A 16,240-nucleotide genomic window follows, 5' to 3' on the forward strand; every position below is an offset into this window, starting at 1 on the left:
AAATAATAATAATCAAATGGTAGTATAAATAATACTAACCAAATTCTACAGTGCTTTGATTCAGATTGGATAAAAAATATTTGTTCCATGGCTTTTTTCTCTACTATAAAATTGAGGTATGTAAAATAGCTATTACATTTCTAAAATACCCAAATAAATGGATGTGCTATTGATTCAGTTTGTGCAATTAAAATGCATACTTTTGAAGGAAGAGAGGGCCTATCTATTTTTTCATCCTTTCATCCTTTCTTAGTTGCTATTTGTGTTAGAAGAATGCCTTCAAGAGAATAAGATCCCTCTTAAGGTTTGTTTGTTTATTCTGTCTGCAATAAAAACAGGTACCATTTAAATGTTTGAAATGTGAGACATCAGATTTAATCTCTGGGCTAACAGAAGACTCCTGTTTGATATTGGATGAATCATTGATGGATTTCCTAACCCATCTCAGAGGAAGGTTTCTGTAGAGATGAATATTGATTGGGAACAAAATGAGTTGCTCCAAGCTTTGGAGGAAACCAGGAGTAAAGTTCAAATTACAGGTGACACTGTGGACAGCAAATTCCAAGTTTCATTACTTTTTAAAAATAAAAGGCTAAGGGTGGACCCAGCTTTGGTAATGGATCCCACTCTTAAAAATAATGAAATAGATCTAAATCTGATATTTTTATAAATGCTGTATTTATAAATGCAATTTTTTGCATTTTGATGGATCAACATCGTGATAAATTTGACAACAATAGATTACACATATAGGGACAAAATAATTTAATTAAGCTTAAAGTTTTATACTCTGACTTGATGCTGTGAGATTTAAAAGCCCAAAATCTGATACTCACAACTCAAAGACAAGTCTGGTTAACAAAAACAAAGATTTATTGAAAAGAAAATTGAAAATAATAAAGAAAATAAAGAAGAAAGAAAGCGTTTGCAAACGCGGCCTCTTAGACCCTTCCCAAGTTGGATTGGGTTCAAAGAGCGCACTGAGCAAGTTTCAAACTAGGCATTTATACTTTCTTTTCTCGATACATGCCCCCCTAAGAAACTTAAGTTAGTCTTTGAAGTCATTTACATTTCTAGAAGATCTTCTTTGAACTTTTACATCCAAAAGACTTATTGTTAACAACTTCCTTACATCCGTCACTAAACCATCTTGTTTTACTCACCACCTTGAGATGTTCCTATCCTTTTTAACATTTCAAAAGAACTTTGTTGATTACCATGTGTGAATTCTCTATCTAAGCAGGAAATAGATAGCCCCACATCTTAGTGTTACATTTTATATAATTTATAAAAGAATAACCTTTATTTATTTTCCTTTAATGCTATGCCTGTTACAAGTAGTCAACTTACAACTGATTAACAATGGTTCAGAAGTATGAACTTGGAAAAAGTAACTTACAATCTGTACTGTCAGTTATGATCATTACACCACCCTCGTGGTCATATGACCAGAGTTCAGCACATTTACACGTGATTGCAGTGTTTTATGGTCACATGATTGCAATTTGCAACCTTTTTGTTGATTTCCAACAAAAAAATCATGGGAAAGCAGGATATACTTAACAACCAAATGACTCCCTTAACTACTGCTGTAAAAATTATTGTAAGGCCAACTTTGACTTATGATCACAACAATGAAATTGTTCTGGTCATAAGGATTATCTGTACCTTATTCTTTCCTGAAAATGGATTAGAGATCGGTTACATTTTGTTGGTATGTAATTGGCTGGTCTTGTACAATGTAAAATCAAACTAACCATTTTATGACTAATGCAATGTGTGAATGCAGCCATTTATGCAGTTTTCTTGGCAATACTTTTGAAAGTAGTTGCCATTGCCTTTTTCCTAGTGCTGAGAGAGAGGGACTTATGCCTAAGGCAGAACTAGAACTCATAACTACCTGGTTCCTATTTCCTTTAACAATAACTACAAGCTGGTTCTCCAAAAAAGTACAGGCATAGTGCTTACTTTTTTGAACAATATTTGCTCTAGCATTTTTATTTAGAAAGCCTTTGTTAATTAAATCTGACAATAAATATATGTGATTTGAGTGTTTGTTGATGTATATGCATTTTATTGCTCCAATATGCATTTGAAGTCCTTGTTATGTGCCTAATTCTCTTCATAATACTGGTTATTCTACAGTATATATTGGTGATATTATTGAAAGAATGAGTGTTGAGTAAATTACTGGTGATCATACTCTTTTGCCCTGGAACATTTAATGTTATCCTTCAAGAATGTTCAGGCTCTTGAGCCCTTCTCATTAATCAATTTACATCCCAATTAAAGTGTTCAAGGAAGCCTAGATAATCAATCTGGACATATATTAGGTTTTGCTCCTGCATAGGCATGACAATACTACCAGCAGTAATTATTTTCTAATTTTGGAATGATCTCAGCTCTCACTTAAAATTTATTTTTAGGCATATGAGAAAAAAAAGAAAAAATACCTTGTTTAAAAAGCTAGAAAAGCAAATATTGTATCCACTGATTGTGAATACTTCAAAAAAAATTGAGGAATTTCAGTGGAAATGTGTGTATAGTCATTAGGAAAATTATAGCTTTAGCATATTGAAGGAACAGAGTTTCCTCTTGTCTAGAGATAAATGGTCTTGTTCTGATAACATGTTTAATTCAAAGCAGTCATTAAACCAGTCAAATCTTCTTTAATAGTTCTGACCGCACACAATCCTACCAAATTAAAGAAAAAAATACAACTTGGGGAACATAGAACAAGGCTATATTACATCATTGGTTCTTTCTCAGATGGTTAGGAAGGCATCAATAATGTTTGGAAGTTATGATGTGTGTTGCCTGACCTTTGTAGCAAGTGTTGTTTTTTCAGCTATAGGATCTTTTCCAGAAATTTTGCTTTGAATAAATATGCAAGATAGGTGAATGGACCAGTTTAAGTATTCCCATGACACAGGTTAGTTAGTTTAACTCTGTGCATTAGTAAGTCCATTTTAACTGAAATTTAAATGGATTGACTTGATCCTTTTTTATTGACATCATCCTTATCTCTCCCTCTGTTGATTTAATTAGGCATCTTATGGAAAGGAATTTTTTTCTCTTTGGTAGAAAAGGAAAGAAGATTTAAGAGCATGATAAAATACAGTACAGTAAAGATGGGAAACTTAAAGATGATAGCAGACATCAACTTTTGCCAAGTGGGAGATGGGAGTGATCGGTATTATGGCATCACACAATGACATGGATTATGTAATATGTGCAAATTACATTTGTGTGATGTCAGGTTGCACATCACAAAGATAAGCCAGGCATAAATTCCCTGGCTTAGGTCTTTCAGAATTTTACCCTGTTGTGACTAGTGTACTAGACTACCAGAAAGAAAGAAAAAAATCAATTTTAAAGCCATTCAGCCCTGAAATTCAGAGGGCTGGTCACTATCTTCTTCCTCAGTGTGTTGCAAAGGTGAATTCTTGTGTGGAACTTTGAGCCTCCAGAAGAAAGACGGTGTAAATACAACAAAATAAATAACTGCTGCCCTGTTCTCTACTTCTTTTACTTGGGACGTTGGTTTTCTAAGATAGTTGATGTAGGAATATATTTCCCATTTTTCTTTGGAGAAAACCCTAATGGTTCAGTTTTTTACATTGTTCACTTTTGGATGTGCTTTTTTTTAAAAAATGTTTTTAGAATGAAGCAATGTCTTTATTAATTAGTTTCTGTTTACTGCAGTGCAAACAGGGATATCAAGCAAATGGAAAGATTCACTCCCTTCTGTGTATTGCATCATCCTGTTGTCATTTACCTTTCCTTCCTCCCTCTGCTTCCCATATTGAAGACTGATCAGTTGAATAGGAGAGGCTATGAATTTGAACAAACCTGCCAGGTTATGTGTAGATACCACTCTCTTCCGTCAGTTCAGCAGAAAAAAAGCCTCAGGTGCTGCTGAGAAACAAATGTTATCTTTTCAAGCATGGATGGGCTTAGAAGCAAAGATTACAAAAGGATATTCGTTCTCTTTGGTTGTTCATTTCTGCATGTGAATGGGTCTGCAGAAACATGCTGGGCTAATTCTGTCATCTTGATAAAACCCCCTGTGCCACCGGAGGGCGGCTATTTGAGCACAGTAAAGGTTGCCCATAGGATTTCCCAGTGGGAGCTTGATTGGCTGAGACTCCTTTGTTCTTTATTATGTAATAATACTTCTGCTAAAACACCTATGAAGGCAGGCCTTTAAAATTTAACTAACCAAGAAACCTAGCCCACATATTGGAAGTGTGCAATTAAAGTGGCCTTTTACAGATGCAGTTGATTGCCATAAGAATGCTTACCAATACAACAAAACAGGGTCAAACTAGGTAGCGAGTCCCTAGAGAAGATCAGAAGTGAAATTCTGTGCAGATTCGAACTTTCATCCTCCCAGAGTTCAGTCATTCATAACTTTGGATTTAAGGATTAGCACCACTTTTCTCATACTGCTCAAATTCTTAGCTTCAGCATGCCAACAATAGTTACAGAAAAATTCCAGGTTCAAAATATCCATCTGCAGCTCAGTTTTTCTTTCAGAATTAAGTTGTTGTTAGTTACGAAGTCGTGTCTGACCCATCGCGACCCCATGGACAACGTTCCTCCAGGCCTTCCTGTCCTCTACCATCTTCTGGAGTCCACTTAGGCTCACGCCTACTGCTTCAGTGACTCCATCCAGCCACCTCATTCTCTGTCGTCCCGTTCTTCTCTTGCCCTCAACCTTTCCCAGCATTAATTTAATTTAATTTTAATTTATTGAGATTTTTATACCGCCCTTCTCCCAAGGGGACTCAGGGCGGTTCACAGGGCATAAATATAAATAACAATACAGACATTAAAAAACAATTAAATCAATGCCCAAGTTAAAACCAATAATAAAACAAGCCTATATAAAAAACCCATGTACCCCCATCAGGCCAGACCCGCTAGTTCAAATAAATGGGTCTTCAACCCGCGACGGAAGGATCGGAGGTCTGATGCCATCCGGAGCTCTACCGGCAGTTGGTTCCATAACGCCGGAGCACCCACAGAGAAGGCCCTCCCCCTGGGGGCCACCAGTCGACATTCCTTGACAGGAGGCACCCTGAGGAGGCCCTCTCTGTGGGCGCGCACAGGGTGGAGGGGAGTCGACACCGGCAGCAGGTGGTCCTCGAGGTATCGCGGACCCATGCCATGTAGGGACTTAAAGATCATAACCAACACCTTGAACCTTACCCGGAAGACAACTGGCAACCAATGCAGCTCACGGAGCAAAGGTGTAACATGGGAGTACCGGGAAACTCCCAAGACAACTCTCGCGGCCGCATTCTGTACCAGTTGGAGCCTCCGAGTAGTCTTCAAGGGAAGTCCCATGTAGAGAGCATTAGGCTCTTCTCCAGTGAGTCCTTCCTTCTCATTAGGTGGCCAAAATATTTGAGTTTCAACTTCAGGATCTGGCCTTTTAAAGAGCAGTCAGGGTTGATCTCTAGGACTGACCGGTTTGATCCCCTTGCAGTCCAAGGGACTCGCAGGTGTCTTCTCCAGCACCATAGTTCAAAGGCTTCAATTCTTTGGTGCTCAGCCTTTCTTATGGTCCAAATTTCACAGCCATATATTGCAACTGGGAAGACCATAGCCTTGACTATATGCACCTTTGTTGGCAGGGTGATGTCTCTGCTTTTTAGTGTGCTGTCTAGAGTTGCCATTGCTTTCCTCCCCAGGAGCAAGCGTCTTTTAATTTCTTGGCTGCAGTCCCCGTCTCCGGTGATCTTGGAGCCCAGGAAAATAAAATCTGTCACTACCTCCATTTCTTACCTGTACTTCTGGTAGTTCTCGATCCACATACTACTGGAGTCTAGCTTATAGGATGTTAAGCATAACTTTACTAGCATGTGAAATAAGTGCAATGGTGCGATAGTTTGAACATTCTTTGGCACTGCCTTTCTTTAGAATTGGAATGTAAACTGATCTTTTCCAATCCTGTGGCCACTGTTGAGTTTTCCAAATTTGCTGGCAAATTGAGTGTAGCACTTTTACTGCATTGTCTTTTAAGATTTTGAATAGCTCAGCTGGAATACTGTCACCTCCACTAGCTTTGTTGTTGCTCAGCTTTCCTAAGGCCCACTTCACTTCACATTCTAGAATGTCTCGCTTGAGGTCAGTGACTACCTTGTTGTGGTTATCAGGGACATTAAGCTCGTTCTTGTATAGTTCTTCTGTGTAATTTTTCCACCTCTTCTTAATCTCTTCTGCCTGTGTTAGGTCCCTGCCATTTTGGTCCTTTATCATGCCCATTTTTGCATGAAACGTTCCCTTCATCTCTCCAATTTTCTTGAAGAGATCTCTGGTCCTCCCTATTCTATTGTTTTCTTCTATTTCTTTGCACTGTTCATTTAAGAAGGCATTCTTATCTCTTCTAGCTATTCTCTGGAATTCTGCATTCAATTGGGCGTATCTTTCTTTTTCTCCTTTGCCTTTCACTTCCTTTCTGTCCTCAGCTATTTGCAAAGCTTCTCAGACAGCCATTTTGCTTTCTTGCATTTCTTTTTCTTTGGGATGGTTTTAGTTGCTACTTCTTGTAAAATGTTGCGAACCTCTGTCCATAGTTCTTCAGGCACTCTGTCTATCAGATCTAATTCCTTAAATCTATTTGTCGCCTCTACTGTATATTTAACAGGAATATGATTTAATTCATACCTGAGTGGCCTAGTGCTTTTCCCTACTTTCTTCAGTTTAAGCGTAAACTTTACAACCAGAAGCTCAGGGTCTGAGCCACAGTCAGCTCTTGGTCTTGATTTACTGACTGTATAGAGCTTCTCCATCTTTGGCTGCAGAGCACATAATCAATCTTATTTCTGTGTTGACTGTCTGGTGATGTCCGTGTGTGGAGCTGTCTCTTGGGTTGTTGGAAAAGTGTGTTTGCTATGACCATCATATTCTCTTGACAAAATTCTATCAGCCTGTGCCCTGCTTCATTTTGTATTCCAAGGCCAAACTTGCCTGTTATTCCAGTTATCTTTTGGCTTCCTATTTTAGCATTCCAATCCCCCATGATGATAAGGACATCATTTTTTGGTGTTAGTTCTATAAGGTGCTGTAGTGCTTCATAGAACTGGTCAATTTCATCCTCTTCAGCACCGGTGTTTGGAGCATACACTTGGACTACTGTGATATTGAATGGTTTGCCTTGGATTCGAACTGAGATCATTCTGTCATTTGGGGGTTAGGGTTAGGGTTTGGGTTATCCCAGTATTGCTTTCCTACTCTTTTATTGACTATGAAGGCTACTCCATTTCTTCTGACGGATTCTTGCCCGCAGTAGTATACCTGATGATCATCTGAATTAAATTCACCCATTCCTGTCTATTTTAGTTCACTGATTCCTAAGATGTCAATGTTCAGTCTTGTCATCTCTTGTTGGACAATGTCCAGCTTTCCTTGATTCATGGATCTTACCTTCCAGGTTCCTATGGAGAAAAAATCTTTACAGCATCGGACTTTCCTTTCACACCAGATACATCCACAGCTGAGCGTCCTTTCAGCTTTGGCCCAGTCGCTTCATTCTTTCTGGTGCTACTAGTACTAGCCCTCTGCTTTTCCCCAGTAGCATATTGGATGCCTTCTGACCTGAGAGGGGCTCATCTTCCAGCATCATCTTTTTGCCTTTTGGTACTGTCCATGGGGTTTTCATGGCAAAGATACTGGAGTGGGTTGCCATTTCCTTCTCCAGTGGATCACATTTTGTCAGAACTCTCTGCTATGACCTTTCCGTCTTGGGTGGCCCTGTACGGCATAGCTCATAGCTTCATTGAATTATGCAAGCCCCTTTGCCACGACAAGGCAGTAGTCCATGAAGGGGCAGAATTAAGTACTTTTGCTAAAAAAGTAAGGCAAATATTTCTTTTCTTGCTCTCCAGTTTATAGTTTAAAAGCTATTATCCACTCATTAGATGCACACATTATTTTACCTAGCTTTTATTTTGAGAGGCAGAGCTTTTCCGGATTTATATTTGCTGCTAATTCGTGTGAGCACTTTAGCAAGAAAGTAGAGCAAGATCACAATGCATTTTCCCAACCATTTTTAAAAGGGTTGTCTGCACATTGGATTGTTGAGATTTTGTTACCTTTTTAGAAAATGTAGCATGCAAGGGAAATTGCAAGCTGTCCACTGACATTCTTTGAATCCATTAGATTATCCATTTTTAAATTCACTTGACTGTTGAATTAGTCTTTTGTACAAATATAAATTTCTAAGATGTGTGTTTTGAGTTTTATAAAGGTAAACCAAAGCTCATGTCAAATTATTGAACGGGTAACAGATATTCTTTTGAAAAGCATAAATGAGATTGCTCTCTAGTTTACTCTTGTGATCTCAAAAATGCACTAGAATAAATAGCCTTGTGATCCAAGCTTATGCTCTTTGGCCAGGCTAGTGTCCTACATTGTTAGAATACTATGTTTCTTTATCAACCATGGTTCATGGAACATATAATTCATGTTGTGTTGTTCTATATTGGTTAATGCTAATTTTTCATACTCATTATGAGATTCCCTTTAGAACTTCATTTCTTTTCTCTATTGGTGGTATCCCACTAGATATCCAAAGGTAATAATTAATTTTAAGATATATCTGTTAGGTGTTTTATCTGGTACTGTTGGAAGAGAGGTCTTCATCGTGGTTCATCCAAGCTTGGAATAAACATGGCAAGTGCTTTAGGAAGAAGGTTGTAGTTTATTGGTGAGAGAACAGACAGGAAGATGTCAGGCAGAAAAAGGACTGAGCACATGTAGGGAGTGGGTTTTTATACCCTCTGGAGCCTTTTGTTTGGAATTATTTTCTATTTCAGGCTTTGTATTTCCTGTGTCATGTATTCTGACCTGAGTCTGGGTGTGCCGTTCTGGTATTCTTGATGGTTGTGGGTCAATCCTATTATGTTCCAAGGTCATATCCTGCTTTCCTGGGGCTGGGGTATGTAGATTTTAGGTCAGGGCTTTTCAACCAGTGATACGGGTACCACCTGTGGTACATTGGCACCTAGCAGGTGGTACTCGACCATCCTAGAAAGGTGGTAGCGGGGGAGGGGAATGAGCTGAACTGGTGGCAGCACTGCACAAGCCTGAGTGAGAGATGGATGGAGCTGCAGGGCTGTCAGAGCTCAGCGGAAGCGCCAGGATCAGTGCTTTCTGAGCCCAGAAGAAGTGCCAATCAGCTGGAATGTTGCAGCATCGCCAAGCTGTTGTGATTTACATTCAGATGCTTGGCAACTGATTCATATTTATGATGGTCACAGTGTCCCAGGGTCATTGAAGTGACCAAAACCTGCAGCAACCACCCAGCAGACGGGGGGGGGGAATAAAAACCAAACACCCCCCACCCCACCCGCGCTGCCAGTCCTCAACAGAAATGCTCACAACAGTGAAAACCTCAGACAGGAGGAAGAGCACCGCTGGGTGGGCAGACAGGTGTCTTGCTCTGCTGTGGCTTGGGGGGCACTTTTTTCAGTACCATTGTAACTTCGAACAGTCACTAAGCGAACTGTTGTAAGTTGAGGACTACCTGTACTTCATCACTTTTTTCCTTTTTTTATTAAGTTTTTGACACCTTGCTAAGCGACTGTTGGTACTTGGATGTTGCCATATCCTAAAAGTGGTACAATGGGTGAAAAGGTTGAAAAGCCCTGTTTTAGGTGTCTTTGTCTTCCTAAGCTTCTAGCTCCAACCTTCCTGATGATTTACATCTGCATTTCTATAGAATTGGTTTCTGCTTGGGGGAAGGAGACCTGGGGCTATTAAGAAACCTGGCATGCTTTCCTGGTTCTTCAATATCTTTTTAGGAAATATATTTTTCTGCCCTTTTAATATTTCCTTCTCTGGGGAGCTGACTTCCCACAGAACTATTGAACTATTTTGACTAAATGATCATGCAAATTTGTAGTGTGATTAAAGTGCTGTTTGTTTGTTTTTACAAATCTTAGCATTTCATTCTCTCCAAACTAAAGATCTGATATATGATACAGCTATTTTCCAAGAACTCATGTCAACAATTTATCAATAAAAGTTTATGCCATAAATAGCATGGTTATATTTCCCCCCTTTTTTGGAATAACAAATTTATGCATCTCTCTTTGGAATACTATTTATAGGCTACTTCAGAACAAAAAAAATTCTCTAGGCGATTTACAATACAGAGCGAAATTAAATATACGAATAGCAAATACAATAAAAACAGATCAGCTCTAATTCAATCTTTTGAGACGCTTAGATATGAATTCATTTTGAGGCTGGAAACTTGCCAAATCAACCTGCTGGTTACTGGAATCACAGCAGAACCCAAGGTGCTAAACAAAATGTATTCTCCAAAGCACCTGAAAGCAGGACAAGAAGCAACGGATGGAAACTAGTCAAGGAGAGAAGCAACCTAGAACTAAGGGGAAACTTCCTGACAGAACAATTAACCAGTGGAACAACCTACCTCCAGAATTGGTGGATGCTCCAACACTGGAAGTTTTTAAGAAGAGACTGGACAGCCATTTGTCTGAAATGGTATAGGGTTTCCTGCCTGAGCAGGGGGTTGGACTAGATGACCTCCAAGGTCCCTTCCAACTACTACTTCTTCTTCTTATTATTATTAATAATAATATTAATATTAATATTATTATCATTATTTCAGTTTCTAAATTGGTGTTTAATTGCTCAGTGTGTTTGGGGATTTGGCCAGTGAATTGCCCAAGTATAAATCAGATAAAGATAGGACATTTTAAGGATCAAGTGCTTGCATTTTATGTTTTTTTTAAAGTTCTGAATGGTTTGGGGATCATCAGAAATTGTGGTATACTGAATCTGAGAAGGAGGTATGAATCCCTATATATTTTTTTAAAAAAATAATCTAGTATATTTATGGACATGAGATTATTTATAAATAGGACTTCCTCCTTTTCCAAGTAAAAATTAAAATATCAACATAAGGCAGTGAGGCAGTTCTAAAATGATGCCCCACTGAACCTATTAAGCTTGCTTTGCATAATATTGTGATTATAATTATGTTTATAATGATGAGAAAAATATCTGTATACCTATCCTCCTTATGTAAAACATGAAAATGAACATAAACAATTGGTGACAAATCCTTCTTAAGAAATAAAACATGTAAAAGCTTATATAGCCCCAGTAGGATGTAACTCATAGTCCTATTTGTCTTTCAGGGCTGATTGTTGGAGTAATCTTGAGATATGGCATACCTCCTGCCAGTGGTCATGACAAGCCTTTCAGCTGTTCTCAGGAAGACAGGGCTTATTCCACTCTATTGGTCAATATCAGTGGGAAGTTCTTTGAATATACTTTAAAAGGAGAAATAAGCCCTGGAAAAATACACAATGTGGAACAGAATGATATACTGCGAAAAGTGAGCTGCCTTTTGTTAACTAAGGTTCTTACTGAAATGTACCATTTTACACAAGATTTTTTTCAAAGCTGAAAATGTGAGATGCCATGTGATGTTTCCTACTAGTAGGCTGCAGTTTGTAGTGATTTTCAAATACAATAACATCTCATTTCTTTTGCATTCTGTGGCCCTTAGACATGATTACTGTATTGATCTTTCCATAGGAGTTTGGTAGTTTACCTTCCCTCCTTCCACCAACTAGGGTACTTTGTTCTGATAACCTCAAAATCTCAGGTGTGTGCAACATGTACTATTAAATAATCATTTCTTATTCTTTCTCACAAGTCATGATGTGGCTTGCTTCTTCTGTTATTTTTTTTACAAATCAGGAACTAAATGTAAGGGTAGATTATCCAAAGCCACTTTCTCATTGATATTCCTAATAAGGATATGAATCCAAACTTATTTTGTTCAACTGCTGATTTTATTACTGTGGTCTTAGTATTTGAAGGAAAGCCACCATTTTGCCATGTGCAGAATGTAGGTTAAGTGAAACTTTTGTTGGAAAAGATAAATGGTTGCCTGAATCTTCTTGCAAAGTGGAACATATGCTTGTGAATTAGAGTGATGTAGCAACTTCTTGCAATAAAATCTGTTTCCTGAGGCAGATATCAAAGTAATAATTTCAGAAAATAATTTGAAAAATATGTCATGAGAAACTATCAAAAATATAGCCACATAGGCATTTTATTTAATAATATGTTCTCTTTTTCTTTTAAGGTAACTTTTGACCCAGAAGTATTTTTCAACATCCTTTTGCCTCCCATTATTTTCCATGCTGGCTACAGTTTAAAGAAAGTAAGCCTCAAATCCTCTTATTTTCCAGAATCTGGATTTTCATCTTGTGTTCACATAAAACTGAATTTTTCTTATATCACGTTCCCTTCTTAAATACTTACATATTTTTCTGGATAGTTACCAATTTTGTCTTTATTTTCAATTTTTAAAATAACAGAGGGCAGTTTTTTTGTTGTTATAAATTATTTGGTATATTGCCATTTTCTACTTTGATATTACAAAATCCATATGCCCTTGTCAGTGAAGCTAAGTTTATTTTATTTAAATATGTTTATGGCTACAGTTTTCCTACCTCAACCATATCTATAGTGCAAATGTTTATATATAATGTCTTGGATCCAGTGAAGCATCAGATGAAGAAGAGGGAGCCACAAAGAAGAGGGTGTCAAGCTATTCTCCAAAGCACCTGAAGGTAGGACAAGAAGCAACGGATGGAAACTAATCAAGGAGATAAGCAACCTAGAACTAAGGAGAAACTTCCTGACAGTTAGAACAATTAACCAGTGGAACAACCTGCCTCCAGAAGTGGTGAATGCTCGAACACTGGAAGTTTTTAAGAAGAGACTGGACAGCCATTTGTCTTAAATGGTATAGGGTTTCCTTCCTGAGCAGGGGGTTGGACTAGATGACCTCCAAGGTCCCTTCCAACTTCACTATTATTATTATTAAGAAGAAATGGTCTCTATTTCCACAGCAAGACGGTTATGTGTGGTGTCTAACACCAACCCATCCACAAGCCTGGCAAATTATTTCCTGCAATCTCTACCCCACACGCACACTTTTATTTTATTTTATTTTATTATTTTATTTTATTATTTTATCCGCTCAACATATACAATGAGTCCAGGCAGTGTACAGCATTAAAACTTTTAGATGTCTGGGTATGATGTGACTATTCTCTTGGGAGAAAATGTCTTAACTGGGCAAGTAATTATAGTTCCCTGCACTTTTATCTTGAATCTGGCTGGAGCAGAATAGGAAATTCCCTTTCCCCAAGACTAAGCTTTTAAATAAATGGCTCCAGTTTCCCTTTTTATCAGATTTCCTAGGCCCGTGTTATGGACCATAGTGCTAGTACAGGTAGTTCTCAACTTATGACCAGTTGTTTAGCAACTTTTTGAAGCTACAACAGACACACACACACCAAAGATATTTATGGCTCGGTTTTGAAGTTCTGATGGCCACTCACTCTTTCCATAGTCACTTGACTGCACTTCAGGTGTTCTGCATTTATGGCCATTTGAAGTGTCCCATGGACAGATGGTTGCAGATTGTGATGTTTTTTGCCAAAACCTGTCATTTATTTCTAGTTTTTGGCAAAAAATGCCCCATAGCAAACAATGGGTTCCCTTAACAACCACCATAAAAAAGGCTGTAAAAAGACCCACTTTACAACTGGGGCAGACTTCATTATGATTGTAAGTTGAGGACTAGCTATACAAATTTAGTATTCACGCTTCTTGATCAATTGCAGATCTCTTGATATTTCACGGCTTAGCTTGACTTCTTAGGTGGAATTAGCAGAGGTTGTAAACGTGGCTCAGATAATTAGAAACTTTACTGCAGACAAGAATGAATCCATATAAGACTGTTAATTGCTTATTGCTAGTGACAAGACGGATATGACTTTTATACCTTTAGGAATTTAAATTCATGGCTCTTTTCCCCTTTATTCCAAATTTACAGAAGCTTGGCATTAGATTTAGTATCCTTTAAGTTGAGTGATTTACTGTAATATAAAGTACAGGCAGTCCTCAACTTACAGCAGTTTTTTTAGTGACCATTGAAAGTTACAACAACACTGAAAAATGTGAGTTATGACCATTTTACACAGTTACACCCTTTGCAGCATTCCCTTGATTGTGTGATCAAAATTCAGATACTTGGGCAACTGCTTCATATTTATGACCATTGCTGTGTTCTAAGATCATGTGACCTTCTGACAAGCAAAGTCAGTGGGGAAGTAGATTCACTTAACAGCTGTGATAGGTTACTAACTTATGGACTGCAGTGAGTCACTTAACAACTGTGGCAAGAAAAGTTGTAAAATGGGACAAAACTCACTTAGCAAATGTCTCACTTAACAACATAAAATTTGGGCTCTATTGTGGTCATAAGTTGAGGACTTGTCTCTTAATTAAGATGTGTGTTTATAGTATACAGCTAAGAAAGCTGCTGAAATAAAATAAATGCAAAAGGCTTTATTTTTTTTCTTGTGGGAGTACACTGTAATAAGTGGAAATTAGGGCTTTAAATTCAGCCACAGCTGGATTTCACTTAATACTGTCTTCAGTTTCTCCTTTCACAGGTGCAATATATAGCTGCTGATGTTTTGTGTACATGCAAATTTATTATTTTTTAAATCCAGAGATAAAATTATAATGATGAGATATCCATTGAAACTGGTGTGCCAGATTTTTTGAATATTAAGGTAAAGTTAAGGTAGGAGATTGGAGAGTGTTAGAAAGGATGTACTCTACATTCTCACTGAGATTACTTGTTTTGTTTTACTCTTTGTTTCATAATTGCTAAGAAATAAAGGATGAAATTATAATATTGTATTTTGGCCATCCCAGAATGATTTATAAACCCATTTGGGATTGTAAACACCTTGTTGGAATGATAGGTCTGCATCCAAAGTAGATGAACCCTTATGGCCTGTAAAGTGTTGATAAATATTCCTCTATTTTCCACCAGGGATTCAAACATGACAAAGTCATTTTCAACCATTTCTTGAATACAGAGAGGACTATGTGTTAGTAACTGGATTGCTGTAATTACCTTGCATGCTCCATTTGCATGAGCGATGGGCCCACACACACTTGCCCACCGCATGCACAGAACCATCCCCTCTTCCCCTGCCAGTCCACAAAGGTTGGGGAACTCTGTTCTACTGGGTTAACTTATTAAGCAAGCAATAAACTATGAACTTCTACATCAAATAACTTCCTTTTTTGACCCTGACTCAGCCAAACCAAAGCCCTGCATAGACACCCTGAGCTCTTTATATTAGCTAGCCCTGCAAAATGATTCAGAGATGATTGATGTTCTAATAAACATCTGTTTTCTGGCCAACATTTCCACACTCACATTACCAAATGTGGTACTTTTTTTTTGAGTTTGGCAAAAATTCTGAAGAACTCCTTTTGCAACTAACTCACTTTTTCCCCTCCTTACAGAGACACTTTTTCAGGAATCTTGGGTCAATTTTAACTTATGCTTTCTTGGGAACTGCAGTCTCTTGTTTCATTATTGGGTGAGTTGAGTATTGCAATATTTTTTAGGCCTTGTGGGAGATAATTTTGGCCACTGTTCTTCAGCTGATTCAGTAAAACAGCATGCAAGAGAAGATATTTGGCAAAACTAATAATCAGTAAAAAAATTCTCTTTAATTTTTTTTGGTTTTCATTCCTGCAATTTGGTTACCTTTAAAAATAGCTTTAAAATAGTTCCCCTCCCCCCTCTCTCTTTCTATGTGTGATGTGTATGAGAAGAATCAAGGACAATGTCCTCTTATTTATTTGTATTCAATGAAAACAGAGGTTATGAATGTAATCTCAGGGCCATCCATTTAATTTAAGTAATATATAAATTAAGTTCTATATTTGTTCATTCTAGAATTACTTGGAAAACAAAAATAGTCATACATTTTAAAAAAACACATAATAGACTAAATCTAAAATAATGTGCTTTATGACCATTTCATTGTTGTTTATATTTGATATTACTCTACATGGCATTTTATGTGTTTATTATGTTTGACTGAATTTCATGTATTTTTAATTCTGTGTAGGGCTGAAAAGTATTTAAATAAGGTCAGAGAAATAAATAAAAACACTGAAAAAATAATGTTTCCTTGCATCTTCTTATTCTGCAGGAATCTCATGTATGGTGTGGTAAAACTAATGAAGCTGGTGGGACAGCTTTCTGATAAATTCTACTACACTGATTGTCTTTTCTTTGGAGCCATAATATCTGCTACTGATCCAGGTACAAACTTCAGTTCTTAAAATTAGGTTTATA

At 37.6% G+C, this 16,240-nt stretch overlaps 1 protein-coding gene across 1 annotated transcript in view; it reads left to right on the plus strand.

The window, feature by feature from the left end:
* Nucleotides 1-16,240, plus strand: part of SLC9A7 (solute carrier family 9 member A7) — a 109,858-nt gene that overhangs the window by 19,671 nt on the left and 73,947 nt on the right. The window contains exons 2-5 of the mRNA XM_083361536.1: nucleotides 11,181-11,380; nucleotides 12,140-12,217; nucleotides 15,397-15,473; nucleotides 16,095-16,207. Of these exons, the coding sequence (XP_083217662.1) occupies nucleotides 11,181-11,380; nucleotides 12,140-12,217; nucleotides 15,397-15,473; nucleotides 16,095-16,207 (468 nt within the window). The remainder of the gene's footprint in view (nucleotides 1-11,180; nucleotides 11,381-12,139; nucleotides 12,218-15,396; nucleotides 15,474-16,094; nucleotides 16,208-16,240) is intronic.

Source organism: Vipera ursinii, assembly GCF_947247035.1.
Source record: "Vipera ursinii genome assembly, chromosome: 4".
NCBI classification, from domain to species: domain Eukaryota; kingdom Metazoa; phylum Chordata; class Lepidosauria; order Squamata; family Viperidae; genus Vipera; species Vipera ursinii.